The sequence below is a fragment of the Malus domestica genome, chromosome 15 (genome assembly GCF_042453785.1).
Source record: "Malus domestica chromosome 15, GDT2T_hap1".
In the NCBI taxonomy this organism is placed as follows: domain Eukaryota; kingdom Viridiplantae; phylum Streptophyta; class Magnoliopsida; order Rosales; family Rosaceae; genus Malus; species Malus domestica.
The window spans coordinates 25,855,403-25,870,056 of record NC_091675.1 but is presented as its reverse complement, the minus strand read 5'-3'; the positions used below and the strand labels follow the sequence as shown (position 1 = coordinate 25,870,056).

The following is a 14,654-nucleotide window of genomic DNA, read 5'->3' as shown; positions in this document are numbered from 1 at the left end:
TATGTCGGTTCTCTCTTAATTTTTCACCTCCGCCGTGAATCTGAACAACCCAAGAACCCAAAACCTCCCTCTTTGGGCTTTTTCAGAAAACTTTTCATTTCATTTCCTCCGAAGAGATGGCTATGTCCAACCTTCTCTCTAAACCACCACCACTCTATCCTCACTAAACACACCGACAAAAATCAAACCCAGAAGTTGCTTTCACAAAAGCTCCCGTCTTTCTTCTCACTCTCTCACTTTTCCCTGCAAAACCCACAAACTAAAGCTCTAATCTTTCTACATATTCTACAGAGTTTTGGGTGAAGGACAGACTTGTAAAATGGAGAGAAAGCAGGTCACCACGTGGCACATCCGGAGCAACCAAAGTATCATCCGACCGGAGAAAAGTTAAGCACAGCAGAAATGGATCTGAGAGAAAGCATCATCAACCAAAACGACTTCACTCTAGGGTTGACGAAGCAGCTGCTTCAGACTGAAGGCAAGCAATCGAACCTCGTGTACTCGTCGCTGTCTATCCACGTGTTGTTGAGCCTGATCGCAGCTGGGTCAAAAGATCAAACTCAGGACCAGCTGTTGTTTTTTTTAAGTCAAACTCTATCGACCACCTCAACTCCTTCGCCGCCGAGCTCGTCTCTGTGATCTTCTCCGATGGGTCCCCTAGCGGGGGCCTCCAACTGTCGTTTGCGAATGCGAATGATGGTTGGGTGGACAAGCGTCTCCCTCTGAAGCCATATTTCAAGCAGCTGGTGGAAACTTCTTACATGGCCGCTCTTGCCCAAGTTAATTTTCAGACCAATGTTGCTTAAGTGGCCTCGGGAGTGAATTCATGGGCTGAAAATGAGACGAAAGGCCTTATCAAGAAGGTACTTCCACCCAGATCAATTGACTGCTCAACCACGCTCATCTTTGCAAATGCGTTATACTTTAAAGGAGCTTGGACTGAAAAGTTTGATGCATCACAAACGAAAGAGCATGACTTCCACCTTCTCGATGAGAACACAGTTAAGGTGCCCTTCATGACCAGCAAGAAGAAGCAATATGTAAGATCCTTCAATGGTTTCTCCATGCACATCTTTCTTCCAAAGGGGAAAGATGAGCTGCCAGCTTTAGTTGAAAAACTTGGTTCTGAGTCCGGGTTTTTGGATCGCCATCTTCCCAAGCAAAAAATTGCAGTGGGTGATTTCAGGATTCCAAAGTTTAAGATTTCATTTGGATTTAAAGCTTCAAATGTCCTTAAAGGTCTGAGCTTGGTGCTGCCATTCGATGGTGGAGGAGGTTGGACAGAGATGGTGGACTCGCCTAAGGGAACAGGGGAAAAACATAGTGCTGCGTCTCTCTCTGCGGGTTCGAAGCAGAGCAAAAAGTGTGGGAACTGATTAAATTGACGAGAACTCAGATCGTTGTGGTACGGAGGAAGAGGAATGCAACGTAGAAGTTTCTGAAGAAAGATATCACTGATCTGCTCACCAATGGCCTTGATATCAATGCTTATGGAAGATCTGATAGACTCACCGTAGAGTTATGCAGAAACAAAGATAGTGATGGGAATTTGATCACCGGAAGCATTCCGCCGGAACTGAAGAAGCTCAAAACAGTGACACACATGGAAATCGGCTACAATTATTACCACAAAAACATCAGTGTCCAAACATCTGTCACTTTAGAGAAAGAATATTGCCCTTAATCATGTCGTCAAGCGATATATCCAAAGCGGAATACAAAAAGCAAAAGAAATGAGCGGAGAGACAAAAAGCAAAGTAAGAAAAGCAAGTGGGTGGTGTCAAGGCTGTCCAAGCAGCTATTACATTTTACAGGAGCACATGCAAAAAGCTGAGAAAAGGAAAATGGCATTATTTCCTTGTCTGTCATCTGCCAAAAGAAAGAAAAATAAAGAGAAAGCAAAAGAGAGGCATATGGGGACACTGCAAAAGCAAGGAATAAACATCCCACCATAATGATGTGATTTACTTTTCTTATTTCTGAATGATGTAATTTATTTTATCTTTCGGAGACATCTGTATAAATCCCATCAGAGGATAATATGTATAAACCCCATGAGAGGGTAAAAAAAAAAAAAGCCTAAAATAATGGGCTACAAGCCCAAAACAATGGCTACAAGCCCAAAATAATGGGCTACAATGTCATGTGGAGGGCGCAGGCCCATATGCCCAAAAGAGCCAGACCCTTTATTATCATCAACCGGGTGACCAAAAGTACGCCCAGTACTCAACAAATTATTCGGCAACCTGCTGCTATTACCACCAACCAGGTGATCAAAAGTACGCCCAGTACTCCAAATTATACATGAGCATTACTCATGTCATTCATACATAAACATTCATGAGCATCACTCATGACAATTATACATAAACATTCATGACCATCATTCATGTCAACAGTCATGAGCATCACTCATGTTAACATTCATGAGCATCACTCATGACAACATCCATAAGCATCACTCATGTCAATCAATATAAACATTCATGAGCATCACTCATGTCAAACAGCTTCAAAAGCTTCATTTACAGAGCTCTAGCTTCAAAGCTTCACTTGCAAAGCTTCACCTATAAAGCTTCAGTGCAGGGTATACAAATATCGCCTCCGAACAACCGTCACTTCGGCCCATACATGGATTCAATTTGAAGTCTCCAGCCAACAGACTCTATTGACTAAAGACTTGGGGGGACTACATTATGTACCATATATTGGGCCTCAACTGGGCCTCATGAAAAATACTTGGGGGACTTAGCCTATTACTTATGTATTGAGAAGCGAGCCCTTATTCTATAAAATGGACCCCCACACTTTCATTAGAGAGCACCCATTGTTCATGTACTGAGTTGCAAGTCCTTATTTTATAAAAAGGACTCCCTCACCACCATTAGAGAGCATCACCGCCTACTGAGCAACTGCCTCGCCGTGAACATCACTCATAGCCCATCATTTATGTATTGAGGAACGAGCCCTTATTCTATAAAAGGGACTCCCTCACCATCATTAGAGAGCATCAACTATAGCCCATCATTCATGTATTGAAGAGCGAGCCCTTATTCTATAAAAGGGACTCCTTCACCTTCAAACACCACAAGTCGAGCCAACCAAGGTAACATAAGCCACGAGCAGAGCAGCCTCGCAGCGTGTGCTACTTCTAGTTGAGTGTCATTTCAGATTGAGCATTGCCTCATATCGAGCATCAGTTCAAGATAGTATCTAGTTACTTCAGCCTACACATGGACTGAATTTCAAGTCTCCAGCCAAAAGACTCTCTTGACTAAAGACTTGGGGGACTACCGTTTATACCATATTTAGGGCCTCGTATAAATACTCGAGGGACTTAAATGTAATTATGTGGTAAAGGAAAGGGCAAATATGTAATAAGTGAGGAGTCCTTATTCTATAAAAGGACCCTTCACCCTCACAATTAGAGGAGGCGATTTCAAAGGCCAATTCCTCGGCCTTCTCACCCTCTCTCAATGCTCTCACATTACAAAGCTCCTCATCTCTCCCTCAAATAAATACAATCAGTGTGGACGTAGCCCAAACCTTGGGGTGAACCATGATACATCTTGTGTTATTTACATTACTTCTAGATTCACGGTCGGATTTACGTTGTTCCAAGACCTCCGGTTTTGTGCATCAACAGATTCATCTTCATTATTTTCCTTAAATACATAAGTTCTTTTTCCTGACACATAAGGTTCTTCATAATTCTCAAGGAATTTGGCATTGTGACTTTCTGTTATTCTTGTATAATGATGAGGACGATAAAATCGAAAACCCAAACCTTTCTACATATCCAACAAAATAACAACTGGTTGTTTTGAAGTCCAGTTTTCTTTCATTTGGATCTTAAAGTCTTGCTTCAAAGCTTTTGTATGCACCCTATTCAATATGTAGTTTGCAGTTTTGATTGCTTCTCCCCATAAGAACTCAGGCAAATGAGATCGAGACATCATACTCCTCACCATATTTTTCGAAATCTTATTTCTTCTTTTTGCAACACCATTCTGAGATGGTGTCCCTAGGGTTGTGTATTGAGCTAGAATGCCATTTTGTTGCAAATAAAGAGCAAAGAGACCCTTGTTTTGTCCACTTTCAGTATACTTGCCATAGAACTCACCTCTACGATCTGATGACACCATTTTAATTTGTTTTCCCAATTGTTTTTCAACTCCAATTTTGGAAAATTTAAAGCAATTTAAAACTTGTGACTTTTCTAAGATTAAAAACAAATAAGTGTATTTCGAGTAATCATCAATAAAGAGGACAAAGTAGGAGTTTCCACATATGGTTTTTGTTGGAAAGGGACCACATACATCAGTGTGTATAATTTGTAACAGATCATCATTGCTTCTTGTGGCTTCAGTTTTGTATTTTACATTGGTATTTTTGCTTTTATAGCAATCTATACAGTCCTCAAAATCATCAAAATTGATGCTTGACAGTATGCTATTCTTCACTAATCTCATCATTCTCTCTTTTGATATATGCCCCAGCCTTCTATGCCATAACATAGAAGAGCTGTCATTAAGATAAGCACGTTTAGAGACAGAATGTTCAAGATTGAGATAAGTTTCATAGTAAATGCATTCAATCTGCCAAAGATCTCTATTTGGGAATGCATATCCAATAGAATTGTCAAACTGGTTCTTAATGAAAAACCATCCTTAACAAACTGAGTAACAGAAAACAAGTTCCTTCTTATAGAAGGAACACTACTACAATATTAGCTTTAGGTGGCAGATGATGGTGGCGGATATTAGAAAAATCATGTCGGATAAATTATATCCGACACATCATTTAATTAGTGGCAGATATTAGAAAAATCTTGTCGGTTATATCCAACATAAAGTCCTAGCGGATATTTAGTGGCGGATATCAAATAAATTCTGTCGGTTATAACCGACAGTATTTTTGAATCGTTTTTTTAAATATTTTTTATAGATTCTAGCAGTTTTTAAGTTAATGGTGGCGGTTATAACCGACAGAAATTGATTATTTTATTATTTTACTTTTTGGAGGTTATAACCGACAAAAATGAAAATTTTATTATTTAAAAATGTTATATTGATTAAAAATAAATAAATTAACACATATTTTAAATATTTTTTTTCACTCGTAACCCTAAAGTCTAATGAACCCAATTCACGCGAGCCATAAATTTTTTGACAGAATAATAACAACAGACGACAATCTGAAGCTCTATCATTTTTGTAATAAGGATTATGCTCCCTCACAAGCAACCAATAAGATACAAAGAAATTCAAACAATTTTTTTCAATGCGTCACAAAGCACATTGTCTGGCACATAAACACAAATGAACATCTGGTGTACTCTATCATGTATGATTTTATTATTTTAAAATGTTATATTGATTAAAAATAAATAAATAAACACATACTTTATATTTTTTTTTTTTCACTCATGGCCTAGTCGGATATAACCGACATGAACAAAGCAAAATTTTGGATGGCCGCCAGAATAATTTATGAATGTTTTTTTTTTTTTTTGTGATTTTTTACACATGCTATCTCGGAGTATATACAAACATATTTGATGGCTGGATAGTTTCGTAGAATGCATATCCTATCAAATTAATAGATTTAACAAACACTTAAAGAGTTAATGTTATACTTCCATTAAGTTTATTCACTAGTGTAAATATTTTAAATTGAAGATCAAATTTATTCATTGCATTCTTATAGGATCGAGGAGTGTAGTTGTAAAAAATTATCAAAATCGGAGCTAAAATAACCGTTAAATTGTGATTTTTCGTTTATAACCGTCGAAAACTTTTGTTTTGTTACATAATCTCTTAATGTTTGTTTTTTGCGATTTTTTACATATTCGATCTTGGAGTGTGTATAAAAACGTTTGACGATTGGATCGTTGAAAAAAGTTTCATAGAATGTGTATTGCGTCAAAACGCTAGATTAAATAAACACTTAAAAGTTAATGTTATACTTCCATTAAGTATGAAATAAGATTTTGTGGTATCCACTAGTGTAAATATTTTAAATTGAAGATCAAATTTATTCATTGCATTCTTATAGGCTCGAGGAGTGTAGTTGTAAAAAATCATTAAAATCGGAGGTAAAATAACCGTTAAATTATGATTTTTCGTTTATAACCGTCGAAAACTTTTGTTCCGTTACATAATCTCTGAATGTTTGTTTTTTGCAAGTTTTTACGTATGTGATCTTGGAGTGTGTACAAATAAGTTTGACGGTTGGATCGTTGAAAAAAGTTTCGTAGAATGTATATCGCGTCAAAACGGTAGATTAAACAAGCACTTAGAGTTCATATTATACTTCTATTAAGTATAAAATAAGATTTTGTAGTATTCACTTATGTAAATTTTTTAAATTGAATATCAAATTCGTTCATTGCATTCTTATAGGGTCGAGGAGTGTAGCTGGATAAAAATCATCAAAACTGGAGCTAAAATAACCGTTAAATTGTGATTTTTCGTTTATAATCGTCGAAAACTTTTGTTCCTTTACCTATGTCTAAACGTTTTTTTTTTCGCGATTTTTTGCGTATGCGATCTTGTAGTATCTACAAACAAGTTTGACAGTTAGATCATTGAAACTAGTTTCGTAGAATGCATATCTCCGATAAATTTGCCTAAATTTTGAAGTGTGAAATGTAATTTGTGCTAAATTTTTATTTATGTTTTTCAAGTATTGATTAGACAATATTTAGTTTGTGTGATGACATTTTTATTGTACAATTATCCTTTTGTGTCTTTATTACATATTTTACATGGGTTATTATCTATTAAACCAAACAACTATTTATTTAATTTTTAAAAACGTATTCTATTTAAATACATATTATTTATTTATTTATTAAACCAAAAAAATATTATTTTATTTTTTAAAATCGTAACTAAATTTTGGGGGGGAAATTTAAAATTTTGGGAGGGAATTTTTGTAACCATTTTGTTTCTGTTGGTTATAACCGACAATAATGAAAATTTTCTATCGGTTTATATTTTTAAAAAAAATTTCTGTCAGTTTTAACCGATAGTAATGAAAATTTTCCAAAATAAAACCTCTCCATTTCTTCCTTGAGTCAATGCTTCTCCCTTCCTCATTTTCTCATTTCCTTCTCATTCTCTTCTCCCCTTCTCCTTCTCACTTCAATCACCATGGATGAACAAGGCAGAAGCAATGTAAGCCCTTGAGCACAGAGACAAGCAAAGCGCTGTAAGTCCTTCCACATGCTTCCACCTATGATTTAATTTATGTTTTTGTTGGATATGAAATTCCCGTATGGTTTTCAATTCTCCGAGTCAACACTCTTCTTATAAAAACACAGGAATTCCTCCACGATCAGAATACAATTATACAAGGTTGGTGATTAATATTACTGGAGAGATACAGTTTTGGACGTGGATTATTAACTCTACAAAGCAGTGGAATTTGTATTGGTCGGCGCCAAGAGCAGTGGCGAAGCCACGTGAGGGCGAGGAGTGGCGGCCGCCACTCCCCTAGCCGAAAAACACCACTGGAGAGCTGGTTTCAGCCCCTCCCCTCGCCGGAAAACCGACTGGTGCAGCGCTCTGGCCTTCCAGTGTTCTTTCTGCTGCGCGCAGCAGCAGCACCAGATCTGATTTTTTTTTTAAAACATCTAGGCCAAAACGACGTCGTTTTGGTCCTGGTAAAAAAATTTAAAAATTTAACAGTAAAACGGCGCCGTTTTGGATGTTTGAAAAAAAATATAATATTGGGTTTTGGGGACCTCCGTCGGTTGCAGCGGGAGTGGGTCCGGCCGGATTATGTATTGGAGGAGGAGAAGAGCGCTAATGAGGAGTGGTGAAAGAGGAGGTGAAGGGGTTGAGGAAGAGGAGAGGGAAAGCTCCATCCTTGGCGGAATTGACAATTGAGGACGCGGAGCTAAAGCAGCTGAGGAGAATGGGGATGGTGCTTAGGGAAAGGATCAGTGTGCCCATGGCCGGGATCACCCAGGCGGTGCTAGAGAAGATTCATGATACATGGAGGAAGACGGAGCTGGTGAGGCTCAAAGTTCCATAGGGTGCTGGCATTGGACATGAAGACGGCTCACGAGATTGTTGAGGTTTGTTCGGTTCTCGAATTTTCAGTTTTTGCGGTGTTATGACCAATTTACATTTGTATATATGTGTGTTGAGTGTAAATTACAGTACTTGCTGAATGCAGCTTGGAATTGTATGTCGAGTTTAGAAATGAACACGTAGACGCATTTTACTTTCGTAATGTAACTGACTGCTTGTCGTGATAACAACCAAGATAATCTCGGTGAAGCAACTAGATAATTCAAAGACATGTTTGAGTCCGGTGAATAATTTTGCATCTTTTGACAAAGCAAAAATTGTTCGTTTAGCCCATCTTTATTCTCAAGATTTTGATCGTATGGACCTCATGAATCTTCCAATTCAACTTGACAATTACATTCATGATATGAAGATGCATAGTGAGTTTTGATCATTAAGAGGAATTGGTGATCTTGCAAAAGAGTTAATGAAGACATGGAGGTGTGAAAACTATATGTTAGTGTATAAGCTTCTTACATTGGTTTTGGTATTACCGGTTGCAACCACTTCAGTGGAGAGAGCTTTTTTCTGCTATGAAGATTATGAAAACATCATTGCGTAACAAAATGGGAGATCAATGGTTGAGTGATAGCATGGTTGTTTACATTGAGAGAGATGTATTTGCTTTTATTGATAATGAGCCTATTATGCGATTTTTTCATGATATGAAACATCGCCGGCAACAATTGTAATTTATTTGTATTGATTAATTATGGAAGACATTACTATATAAAAAGTTTAGTTGTTGCCATTTTTTTTTAACTTTGCACTCTTTTAAGTTCGCCCCTCCCCCCGAGAAATCCTAGCTTCGCCACTGGCCAAGAGGTAAATGTAGTGTGTTTAATGCTTGCGGCAACTTTGGCAGCTACAATAGCAATAATAGGCCGCTGCTGTGCAAACGTTTGCCAGGTTTCAAGCCCCAGTATCTACTGCAGTGGAATTCTGAAGACTTTTCAGGTGGATGCATAAGAGACTCTGCATTATGTGGCAACAACAAGAATGATACCTTCTTGAGCTTGAAGAAGATGAAAGTGGGAAACCCACATTCACAAATCAATGTTGAAAGTGAAATGCAGGAATAGGTGCTTAAATAGCTGCCAGTGCGAGGCCTATTCATATGCTAAATCTGGAGAGTACAGTAATCAAAGGGATGCTCATTAGTATCTTCTGTCTTGAAGAATTAAAGAATATGGTGTACCTTATTAGCTCAATCTGGTTTGCTCATTAGCTGTAGAATCTGGTTCAAGCATGTTGGGTAAGAATGCTCAACAAGAAGGAGAAGCCTCTTATGTCATTTTCATTTTTTTATTATTAATATATTTTTTGTCGATTTTATCCGACAGAGAATGCTCATACTTATTATTAATATATTCCCGGTCGGTTATAGCCGACACAAGTTCTGTCGGTTTTATATATTTTCTGTCGGCTTTATCCGACAGAAAATGCTCTTATTTATTAATTATTAATTTATTTTCTGTCGGTTTTAATTTATTCTCTGTCGGTTATTTTCGACACAATTTCTGTTGGTTTTAGAGTATTTTCTGTCGGAAAATTCAATTCCTGACGCTGGCAAATCTGTCGCTTATTATATCCGCCACTGTATCCACTTTCTGTCGGATTTTGCTTAATATCCGACAGTAATATACGTTTCTTGTTGGTTATCATAGCGACACTAATAAATGGTTTTGTAGTAGTGGTACATAGAGTACATTATTTAGAGTTAAAATATAACCAGATGACAACTTTAACATAAGGACTTGGATTGTCTGCCCTCCCATTTCGGTGCCCTTCCCGTGCCCTCCTGTTTTGTGTGGTCATGGTTAAGCCACGTCAATATTTTATATTTTTTTTTTTTTAAATAATAAAACAAAAAGAAATAGTAATATAAAATGTTGACGTGGCTTAACCATGACCACAAAAACATGAGGGCACGGGGAGGGCACCAAAATTAGAGGGCAGACAATCCAAGTCCTTAACATAATGCTACCAATAGCTTCAACTACCACTTTATTCCCATTTCCAACAAAATCATTGTAGATCTCTTTACTTGTCCCTTTTTGGTTTTGAAATCCCTGCAATGAATTTGTAATGTGGATTGAACAACCAGTGTCAAACCACCATGAGTTTTGAGGAATAAAAACCATATTAGTTTCAACAGTGATAAAAACATTAAATTCAGTGTTACCTTTCTTGATCAACCAAGCCTTAAAACCAGGATAGTGTTTCCTTAAATGCTCAGTGGATTGACAATAAAAACATTTTTTAAGATAGATTGAATTCACTCGCAGACTAGTGGAAGTTGAAGCACCATTGTTCTTGGCAGCAACTGAAGTGTTTTTTAAGGATTTCTTTGGACAAAAATCTGCACCTGTTTGGTTTTAGAACCCTGATTGCTACTTGTTGCCTTTGTAGTTATCATTTTTTAATGCAGCAGCCCCCATCTTTGGCTTTCCTTTCCCAGAATTGACAAGATTTGCCAACTTCATCCTCTCAGCCTTGGACTTTTGCATAATTTCTTCCTCTTGACAGCAAATGAAAATGAGTTCATTGATGGTCCAAGTCTCTTTTGGTGTGTTGTAGTTCACCTTTATCTTATCAATATAGGGCCATGTGCACCAAAAACTGATCTGTTATCCCTATTTGCAATGCATTGAGTTTGTTGAAGATGTTCACCAATTTGAACAAGTGTTCACGAACACTAATCAATCCATCATGCTTAGTGTTAATCAGTGCAGTGAGATATGCACCTATTTCAGCTTTATCAGACCTATTGAATTTCTCGTCAATCTTAGCCATATAATCCTTGGCTAAATCACAGTTGGGTATTGCCCCACAAATATATTCTTCCATAGCATTTTGCATAATGAGGAGAGACATTTGATTAGCTTTTTCCCATTTTGCAAAAGTCTCTCTTTCTTGTGCAGTACTTGAATCAGTTAGGGCAGCAGGCTAAGGTGTCTTGAAAGCTACACTAAATTCTAGCATTCCCATATTCATCTCAATTTGGTGCTTACATGTGTTGAAATTGTTACCATTCAACTTCTCAATATTCACAAGATTGAGCATATTGAAGCCTGCATAAATTATTTTTTGTTTGTGAATTCATAAGTTTGTGATCAAGAATGACACATAAGTTTCTTGTCACACAACAGTCACAGAATTAGTATCACCTTTGGGCAAGATACCATCTATGCATAATACAAATTCTTAAATTTTTGCACAGCCAGGGATAAAAACACATGATCTCTTGTAAAACAACACCTTTAGGCAAGAAAATTTTACAAAACTATCATGTTCATCATCTCTCACTATATACCAGTTTATAAGAAATCCCAGTAAATAAGTTCTTTAGAAATATCTTTACTTGCTCAACTTGTAAACTGCTTTATTAAGTGTTCATTTTTTATACTTGAATCATAAGGTTAGTTCACACATTTTGGTGGAACCAACTAACAAATCGTAATGTATCAGCACTTAAACTTTATTCGAATTCAACTTGCAGAAAATATAAATTGTATTGGCATCTGAATAACAATGAAATTAAATTCCTCAATTTAACCATAACTAATATACTATGATCTTTTGAAAAAACTACAATTGTAATGTCAACGGAAGGCAACAAAAATTTGCACAAGTTGAATTCAATTTCTTCACAATCATGAGTGTAGTACTTGGATTGATTGACTTTGATACCACATGATAGCTTTATATAACTTAGGATCCAATCAATCAAGTTACTAAAGCACATGTAAATCAACACATATGGTATATTCAACTAACCCTAATATTTACTGCAATAAATGCAGTATAACATGAAACCCTAATGTAAAACTGATGTGCATGAATAAGCATGTAAACCTGAACTTGAAGCCATGATCCGCAATAGGATGTGTTTGTACCATACTTGACCAATCCCGAAACTACTGAGCACCGGTCAACCTTATACTGTCAAGGACCCAAAAGAGTTTCCCTCCAACCAGGAGGCCAATCACAGCGCGACACGTGTCAATATCAGAAGCCAATCACAACACGACACGTGTCAATGTCAGAATGAAACTAGAAACTATCTTCTATAAATAGAGATCATTCTCTCACAATATTTCCTAATGTCATTTGTACTAAATCATTCACTTGTACTCACTAAAGGAGAGCTTGAACCTATGTACTTGTGTAAACCCTTCACAATTAATGAGAACTCCTCTACTCCGTGGACGTAGCCAATCTGGGTGAACCACGTACATCTTGTGTTTGCTTCCCTATCTCTATCAATTTACATACTTATCCATACTAGTGACCGGAGCAATCTAGCTAAGGTCACAAACTTAACACTTTCTGTTGTACCAAAGTCCTCACTGATTTTGTGCATCAACATTTGGCGCCGTCTGTGGGAACGACACTTATTCCTATTCTCTTTAGCTTTGTTAAGCTAGTTTCTACCATTCGTACACTTTTTTTTGACCAGGCATCCTTCTCCAACATGGGGAGCGAAGGAAGCCACATCACACATAATGACACCCATCTTGCACCTAGTGCGAAGTAACGAAAGAAGGAAAGAAAGAGGGTTGCTCTTCAAGCTAAAGTCAATGAGCTAAAATCTCCAAACAACAAGATAGCAATGAATCCAGGAGCTGTATGAGAAGCTCTTTGAGATGCTCCACAAAACTAGGCGTACTCAAACACGCGAACTCGTTACCCCTGTGGACATCAACCATCATCTGGATGCCTCCCAACAAGGAGGGTCACCTTCCTTCGACATGGGTATCCCTGATGAGGAGCGAGCTAAACATCAAAACATAGATCAACATGAGACTTTTCTCAACCCAGCTGCTTCGACCCGAAGCAGGAGAAGTGGAGGAATACACCTCCTTGCAGAAAGGTTGGAAGGATTGAAAGCTGTGCATCGTGACTGCCGAGACTTCCTAAAGCAACGTCGAGAGAATCCCCTCCACATAAGCTCGAAGATCAATGACCCAAGGGTTTTTTAAAGACTCCGTCCCCTCCCACGTCCCAGGCCGGCTACCAATTTGGGGAAGGGGCAACAAGTCCTAGAGAAACAGAAAGGTATAAGGGACTCAGAGATGTTTGGACAGACATACCTTGAAAGTTAGTACAGCGAGTCCAGGGAAAAATCACATGCTCTTGATCAAACCCTCATACTTCCAAGATGAGATTGAGATTTAGGAAAGAAAGCTCCAGTGGTACATGACTCTACTCAAAACCCTTTTGTCCTACAGCTTCTTAAGGAAGTAAACAAGTTGAAGGCCGATCGACAAGCTGAGATACCTGATTGGAAACAACCTAGGCCTGGCCCTCTTACAATGAGGATCTTCGACACCCCCCTCCAAGCAAAGACAAAGCAGAAGCTTGGCTTGCAACTCTATACTGGAAATAAGGACCCGATTGAACACCTTAACCTCTTTGAGTCCACCATGGCATACCGGATGCACACCGACGAAGAGCGATGTCTTCTCATCCCCTCCACCCTCTCTAGCGAAGCTCTAAACTGGTATTCCCGTCTTCCATCTGAGACGGTAGACTTATTTGAGGAATTGAGGAAACTGTTTGTTTCTCAACATATTTTCCAGACCGATCGCTTACATCCTGCAGATGACTTGTACACTATTCGCCAGAAGCTGGACGAGTCACTACGAGAGTATGCCGGTCACTTCAGCCATAAGCATTCTCGCTGCGCTGAGGCAGATGACAAGACCGTCCCCACAGCCACCCCTTATCAGCAAGTAGAGAATGGAAGCCAGATTCAACCAAATGAAAAGACCTCGACCTTCAAAATGGCAGCGATGCCTCCACCTGCCTTACTTAATACTTTGCCAAGTCAACAGACATATCAATCTCAGGATAAAAGGAAAGATTTCCACCTTCACCAGTCTCATTTTAGTAAAAGGAGTAAGGGACACTACAGTGATAACCAAGGGTATCGCCACGAGAATCCCCGACCCCAGACAGTCAACACAGTGGGTCAAGCACGTGTCAGGACAACCCCTACCTAGAGGTATGAGGCATACACACCTTTGAACGCCACATGCGTGGCCATTTACCCCAGCATAGCACACCTGATACCGAAGCCAAAGCCAAGGCACCCAGATTACAAGTCCACGAAGAACACGGGCACGTTTTGCTGCTACCACGAGCATAACGGCCATGACAGCGAGAATTGTATCACCCTTCGTAATCATATTGAAGCTTTGGCACGTGAAGGAGAAATTGATCAATTCCTCCACCCTTCAAGGGGTAACCGTAACCAACGTCAGGTGAATCTGATATATTCCATAAGTGGTGGCATACCCATATCTAAATCTTTCAACAGGGCCATGAAAAATAGTGAACGAGCTTTAAGGTCTGGCCACCAAATGTTTCACGTGGAAGACATCAGGGGAGGCAAGTATCAAAAGCCTAACTGGGATCCAATATGTTTCTACCCTGAGGAAGAAAAAGGTATCATCTACCCTCACAACGACCCACTAATCGTGGAAGCTCACATAGCCAACTTTGAAGTACGACGAATAATGGTAGACACGGGGGCTTCGATCAATATCATGTTTGCTGAAGCTTTCA

At 38.5% G+C, this 14,654-nt stretch overlaps 1 protein-coding gene across 1 annotated transcript; it reads left to right on the top strand.

The window, feature by feature from the left end:
* Nucleotides 1-402: 402 nt before the first annotated feature.
* Nucleotides 403-1,376, top strand: LOC114821492 (serpin-ZXA-like). The gene is made up of 2 exons (XM_070812828.1): nt 403-478; nt 808-1,376. Exons 1-2 carry the CDS (start codon nt 403-405, stop codon nt 1,374-1,376), a joined length of 645 nt encoding a protein of 214 aa, XP_070668929.1.
* The last annotated feature ends 13,278 nt before the right edge of the window (nt 1,377-14,654 follow it).